At 41.6% G+C, this 7500-nt stretch overlaps 1 protein-coding gene across 10 annotated transcripts in view; it reads right to left on the reverse strand.

Annotated features, from left to right (window-relative positions):
* LOC134454280 (adapter SH3BGRL-like) overlaps window positions 1–7500 on the reverse strand; it is a 34763-nt gene that overhangs the window by 14877 nt on the left and 12386 nt on the right. For 6 of the 10 annotated variants that reach the window (XM_063205200.1, XM_063205195.1, XM_063205202.1 and 3 more), the window contains exons 4-6: window positions 7288–7500; window positions 6341–6370; window positions 4707–4736 (exon numbers count right to left, since the gene is read on the reverse strand). The exon at window positions 7288–7500 is cut by the window's right edge and continues 30 nt beyond it. In XM_063205200.1, the coding sequence (XP_063061270.1) occupies window positions 4707–4736; window positions 6341–6370; window positions 7288–7500 (273 nt within the window). Of the gene's footprint in view, window positions 1–2723; window positions 2751–4706; window positions 4737–6340; window positions 6371–7287 lie in introns of all 10 variants that reach the window. The other 4 variants (XM_063205196.1, XM_063205198.1, XM_063205193.1 and 1 more) reach the window with 1 other exon arrangement.

A 7500-nucleotide genomic window follows, 5' to 3' on the forward strand; every position in this document is an offset into this window, starting at 1 on the left:
TATCCATAAATTGTGTTGTAATAAAATGTCCATTAATTCGTAATTGCATATTAATAAACTGCGACAAGTATGATTAATCTAGTAAAAAAAAAAACATACAACAGCTGTGATTGCACCACTCTGATATTTGCTACTACAAAAACGTCATTGACCCATGTACAATATGTTGCTTGTGTGCTGCCATGTTGCAGTACTGTAACTGTTACTCGTGCTGTGCTTCGTGTATTTTTCGTGTCTTTCTGTGATATGTTGCTGTGGTGCATGTAGGTGTACATGTACATGTGCATGTAGGTCTACGTACATGCATGCGTTTCCAGTTGTAAGACAAAGTCATAAATAACAAACCAACTGTACTTGTGGACAACCATCAGTATGCTATGGTGTATATGTTACTTGTGTGTGTAACAGGTCATTGGTCCGACAGCCCATTAGTCTGACCGTACACTGTAAAGATGTATGTTATTGGCTGACGATGACGTCTGAAAAATGTAAATTAAGAGTGTGCATGGAATTCCCATTCATCACTTTTCGGAGTGCACACCGGGCGGGTACTCTTGCTGAAGAAGGAGTGGAGCACCTTTAAATACTTCTAACTGAAAGTAGTTTTTAGGAAATAGGCAAGACTCTGAATGTGTCCATGAATTGAAGCACATAATTGAAAGTTAAAAGAAACTTAACCAGATTGATTTCCTGATACACTAGGCCTACTTAACCTGCAAAATGGATGGTCCCACACCTTTGGCACAACAGCCAGATCGTAAAGCTCAGACGAATGGGCGGTTGGACGAATGGGCGGTTGGCTGAATGGGCGGTTGGACCAATGGGGCGACCCGGCCTCATGTTGTGGTGTTGCAGTGAATGTTCCTCCTGTGTTGTGCTTTGTGTATTTCTGCAGTGGGTTGCACCAGCCGTAAGTTAGAAAGCAAGTTAGGGCGTAAAGTCCATCTTAACTCTCACGCTCGACGTTAAATGTGTTCCAAAATTCGGTTGCACCACAGCACCTTAAGTTTTAACTTTGTTAGTAGTGCGTAAAGTGTACCAGTGTCGCATTTAATGACGTTTAGATACTTCCAAGCCAGTCATCGATAGCCAATCATGTAAACAGGAAGTAGGCTTACGGAATGGTTTGAGTGAACGCGTTAGCACCAAAGAAAGCTGCAGTCATTTATTTGTTCATGGTAGCAGAACTCAAATGAGAGGACAAAGAAACAGTCCAATATCATTTATCCTCTGACATGAATCCTCTGATATCAATTTTATAACAAATTACATAGGTACTCTAGGTGTAATGTATGTGTACTGTCTATGTCCAATTGTCTATGTCCACACCTAAAGTCTATGTCTGCATGGGAAAGTAAGAAACGTAATTTCAATTATTTGTATGACCAGTGTATGTAAAGAAATTGACAATAAAACCGACTTGACTTGACTTACAGTCCATTGCTGGTTTGTAACCTGGTTTCTGAATGTTTGGACTTTTTTCTTGAACATCTACGCTGTAGTTGCCATGGCAGTAAGCAGTCAAAATATGTGGTGATCAAGAAATGGGATGAATGGGACGGCAAAGTTTTCCAATAAAGTAGCCGAGATTCTGGAGTTATAGAGGTTAGTGTAACTTATGTTTCACAATGTCCAACAATTCACCAATTCAATTCACGACTAATGTTTCATTATACTAACAATTGCAGCCAGAATTAGATAGCGAATGAATTCCTTGACATGTCAGCGTTGGTCCTGTTTTATTTGTCTCAAGACAAGTAAATCATTTCGCCAAGATCTTGTTTGGAAAGGGACTCCAATTGCCTTTCCGTTTTAAAACAGTTTTCCATCTTCACGACTGCTATTCAAGTGTTTTAAATAACAGATGTTTACTGTTTTTTGTCGCCTAAGATGGAACTTGAGCCTGGTAGGTCGGAGGTGCAGAATTTAAGTTCTAACTTAGTGTTGCGTTGAAACTATCTGCATGGTGCAACCCGTAATTTTTTGTCGTCCATAAACTTGAACGTAGGCACAATTTACGCTCACCGTAGCCTACGTTGGAACTTACGACCAGCTGGTGCAACCCACTGTTGGTGTCTTTCTGTTGCTGTTGCAGTAAGAGGTGCATCTAGGTCTACATACAAACTAAGTTTACAGTAGTCAGAAAAATGATGTCTACTTTCAAACAATGTGTAATGGCTAGAATGCAATGTACTCCTTAGATTGACAGAACAGACTGATTTTGCCATAAGTTGATTTTTTTGTGTTATGATTGAAATGAAAGCCTTTTGTCTTAGATTTTGGGTACTAAGTTCAATTAAATCTCTATTCGTACAGTAGGTATTGTCTGGCCAATACGTGGGGTTTTTTTTAAGTCAGCTGTTTCAAATCAATCTACAGTAGTATCAAAACTAATTGGAATGCATCAAAGTGGGCAAATCCACCTGCGGTAGGAAAAAAAAGAGGAAAGGTAGCAGTGGTAGTCACCGGTCACTACAAACAAAGAGAGTTGAGGGGTTAGCTGTATCTGTGGAATGCTAACGGCAGCCAAAATTCACAGGGATGCACACAACACACAAGAAAATACACAACAACAAAAAACAAATAAATGTAATGTGTAACTAGGTGTTTAAAACAAACAAAAAATAAATAAAATGTAATAAAAAAACTACTCTAGCAAGATGGGTTGAGAGAAGAGAGAAGTGCTACCGCTACACAGACCACACTCCAAGAGTCAAATCTACCTCGGACATCGGCTGCTCGTCTTCACCCTAAAACAATGAATAATGATGGTTAGCGCAAGATTTAGCATAGCCATGCTAGTCTTTAGCAAACTCACCACAACTCAGGCTATATGGGATCAAAATAAAAGGCAAATGGAATACGTCTAGGCTAGTCTGTCTGGTGTCATTATTCAGCACAACTCATTTGGTCAGGTGAAATTGAGTAGCATCAAATTAACAAGCATATATCAAAGAGTATACATATACAGCTAAATAGCACACAGTAGTGCACTAATGACATATGGGAAAGTGTCTATCTACCATCTGATGTAAAAAAAAAAAAAAAAGGATCTATCTGATCGAACTATCAGAGAACAGATGTATGTCAAAAAGTTGTATGAACTTAGCCTGAGTATCATCCTCCGTAGTGACCGCGCTGGCTCAATACTTTCGCTTGCTGACCACGGACCATCCGTGGTCAGCAAGCGAAAGTATTGAGCCAGCGCGGTCACTACGGAGGATGATACTCAGGCTAGTATGAATTTATAATACAAGAAAAAAACAAGCAAAAAGAAAAGAAAACCTGCCATTTTAACATATCAAAAAAATTATATTCAACTTAATTGGCTTTCATCACACATTTCGTCTAGTTTCATTCAGCCAATGTTAAATAATAACGCTATTTCAATTAATTCAGAGTTACAAACTTTTTGACATTTTGAGCAATACTGAGACAGAAGAAGGTTTCAGAAAGGTCCTTCTTAGCTATGAAATACACGCTAAAGGTCACATATACAGTACAGCTAGCTAGCTACTAGCTCATTGGTTCTTAACCTGGGATCTGGAATCTCCCAGGCAAACACCAGAGATTGCAGGGGGTCCCTGCAATTTTGTCTGCATTGATTTGTAAAATTAATGACATTTTTTAAAAAACCTTTTAAAAAACTTAGACACTATATTTAGGCCTAAAGAATCCTAAGAACTGTAACGGGGTAACAAAATTTCAATTTATTTTTGCTACCCATGTAAAGTCATGGAGGTTTTGATTGATTCATGTCTCCAGCAAGAGACACTGCGATCATTGTGTGTATATGGGTGTAAATTAGGGCTGGGGGTGGGCACAGCTCGTCTCGGATACAGTTCAGGGGGGGCTTTAGAAAGGTTAAGAACCACTGCTCTAGCTCATCACAAGGCAAGCAAGCATGGCGCTAGTTTGGTACCCTTCACACAGAACCTGAGGATAAAGAATGCCATCCAGCCAGTAGTGCGCACAGATATCCAGTACAAGTACAGTACACACACTCACAACTAGCAATAAGCGCATGGAGGCTATTAGGAAAAATGCATGATAGATTCAAAAGAAGGTGAATTAAAATATCTTCTGTGCTGTTACCTTCAATCCTGGACCATGTGATCACTACAGGAGCATTGCATGGTATAAAGTATTTAAGTATTAGTTTTAAAAAAACAGAGCTTGAGTTTGTGTCATACAGGAAACTGTGGAGAATATGGGGACTTTTTACTGATCATATCATTCATTCATTTTCACCCAGTGCGCACAAGAGGACATGATGTAGAAAGACATACTGTTGATTGGGAGAGCAGTAACCCTTTGGGTCAACCCTGTTACTGTTAACATTGCCCTTTTGTGATTTAAAAATGTATTAAAAAATATATATCGAAAAGACATACTGTATCTGTAGCTGTACGACTTATGTCAATGTTAAAAAACCATCATCCATGTCGACATACGAAGTCTAAGGGTTACAAAGAGCCCCCCATATTTTCCCCTATGCAGCTAAGCTTGTTCATAGACCTCTGGTTGGCACTTCAAACTTGAGATGACACAGAAAAGGATTATGTTCTGACGATGTCACAAGATCCTCACCTCTTATTGGTCAAACATTTACATTTACCATTTATAATGGGCTTCTTTCAGGACTTGCCGACTGAAGTTTTAAGTTTACTTGGTGATCCGAGGAAGAGAGTATTGTTACACCTTACCTTTTCGTCTTCACCCTCTGCGTCAGCTTCCTACAGCACAGAGAGGAGAAAATAATGAGACACTCAACTTTTTATCATGAATTATTTATTATTATACGACTATTACTAATCATAATCATCATCATTACAACCATGATTATATTGTTATTAGTATGTTAGGGGCAAATGTCCAGTACTTTTTAATGTCAAGTACTGGTTACAGTCCTTGGAGCAATGTGGGGAAAGGTACCTTGCTCAAGGGCACCTCAGCCATGGATGGAGGTGTAAGGAGAGGTAAGGGTGGGATTTAAACCGGCAGCCCTCTGAATTTAAGACCACCTCCCTAACCAATAGGCCACGGCTGCCCCAAAAAAAAAACGTCAGAAGAAGGCACACATCAATTTCGGTCTACAGTACATATGAACTGTTGTAGTTCAACCCTAACATGTGCTAGCCCACACATCTTTACAGAACCCAAAAGAATGACTGCATACATGTATATATACATAAGTTTGATTAAAGAAAAAAGTCTCAATTGTTCTATGTGCTAGTCTAATGAGTATACAGTGCACTAATGCCTCTTTTCCACTGCCGTTTTTCTGGTGCGACTCTTACGCCACTTTTTTCTTTTCAAATAGGCATGACACAGCTAAATCGTAAGACAAAAAGTGGCGGCCGAGTCGAGCTGTAAGCCTACCAGAAAAAACGCCAGTGTAAAAGAGGCATAAGAAACCAATAAAGTCACAAGCACCAGGCTCCTGTAACTGTTATGGATATTAGAACAAAAACAATGACAGAAGCCTGCTTTTGCTTTCTAATGCCTTGTGTACACCAAGCGCGACCTACGCTACCTGAGCGGCGGAAGTCATTATTTCTCTATGGAGGGCAGGCGAATGAAGCTACCAGAGCGAATAGAGCTCGAAAGTCCCGCCCCTTAGTTCCGCGTTTCACGGGACCTTAGCTGACCATCTAACAACATGGTGGCGAGTAAATATCTTCTGATCACAGTCATGATATGCGCTGGGCTACAAATATGCTATTTAAGAGGATAGATTAAGATTATTCATGCAGAAGTATCAATGTTTAGTTCCGAGGACGTTGGCATGAAAAATGTGAAGAAACACAGCTTTCTAAAAAGTTTGGGGGTTCATACGAAAAATTAAGCAAAAATATCAGAAACAACATATATGGAGCTCGTGGCACAACTCGAAGGGGATCGAAATGCCATTTTAATACCGCCATTGGATTACATGCTACGATTTTCGGCTAAAAACGCCGTTGAGGTCCCATGAAATCGGGGGAAGTGACGTCACTTTCTAGCTCTATTTGCCAGGAGCAAAGCGAACGGCCCGACCATAGCGAATTTTAACGATTAAAAAGTCAAGCTAATCTTACGGTAAGGAGTTATGACACGGTTCGGCGAAAACCAATTGGGACGTTCATAATATCTCTGAATGTCCCAGGCTGTCAAGCCAGAGCCGTTATGTGATTAACAAAATCAAACATGTCAATGCCGCGTCCAGAGCGAATACGCAAAGCAAATTCATGGCGAAACTTCTTCAACCACCTCAGCTACCTGGGTCGCATGCTGTAGGTCGCGCTTGGTGTACACAAGGTATTAGGATGCACGGTAAGAGTGTGAAATAAAAGTTTACCTGGGGTTCCTCCTCCGCGGCTCCTCTTTTCTGGAAGGAGGAAATGCAAAAAGCACAAGTGAGTGAGTGAAACGCAAGTCAGGTGAAGTCCGAGCTCTCCACCAATCACAGCTCTTCACAACAGACTCAACAGTCAAGGCCTCAAGGCATTCAACTCACGTCTACTACTGCATCTACACATTCCTGGGTGAAATAGACGACTAAGAAGAACGACTACCAACACCACATGGGACTACGACTATAAACAGAACACACTATACAGTAATATTAACAAGTACAGGACCATCACAGTGAACAACAGCGTGCCAAAGAGACTTTCAAATTGTGATCCACAGAACCATCCAAAAGGACAATGGGACGGGGCTGCAAACGGGAACAGAGAGGAGTTTGGAGTATGGAGCACGTGGGGAACATTATGAGGTCGGACCAAGGATGCAGGTGGGGAACATTATGAGGTCGGACGGACCAAGGATGAAAGTTAACACAGTTGACGACAAAGGAAAGAGTTCTAGAATGCTAGAGAACATGGGGAAGGGTGGAAAGATTCTACAGGACTAGGGGAAAGTGGAGGGTGGGGGAGGTGCTTGATGGGACACAAGTCACTAGTTGAACGAACATCCATGACAGAGTGAACACACAAACCTTCAGGAAAACAGAAAACAAGGGGAGGAATGTCAAAAAAGTGCAAAACGGAGGGGATAAAGTGCAGTTACGAAAAACAGGGAGGTTGACAAGAGAGGACTTATTAGACGGTGGAAGAGACATGAAAGGGACGAGGGATGGATGCGAGAAGAGGACATGGTGGGTTGACTGGAGAGGAGGGACATGGAGATGCAAGCCTGGAGAGATAAAGAGACAGATAGAGAGAGAGAGAGACAGAGACAGAGAGAGACAGAAAGAGAGAGAGACAGAGAGAAGAAAAGAAACACCAAGGAGGAACCAATTACACTCTCGTCTTCTTCTTCTTCTTCCTCCTCCTCTTCCTCTTCTTCTTCCTCCACCTCCTCCACCTCTTCCTCTTCTTCCTCAGCGGCCGCCTCTGTCGTCTCCTCCTCTGCAGCCTCGGGAGCTGCCTCCTCCACAGGTGCCGCCACCTCCTCCGCCACCTCCTCCGTCACGGTCTCCTCGGCGGCCGGCTCCTCCTCGCCATTCACATCCCC

The sequence above is a fragment of the Engraulis encrasicolus genome, chromosome 8 (genome assembly GCF_034702125.1).
Source record: "Engraulis encrasicolus isolate BLACKSEA-1 chromosome 8, IST_EnEncr_1.0, whole genome shotgun sequence".
Lineage (NCBI taxonomy): Eukaryota > Metazoa > Chordata > Actinopteri > Clupeiformes > Engraulidae > Engraulis > Engraulis encrasicolus.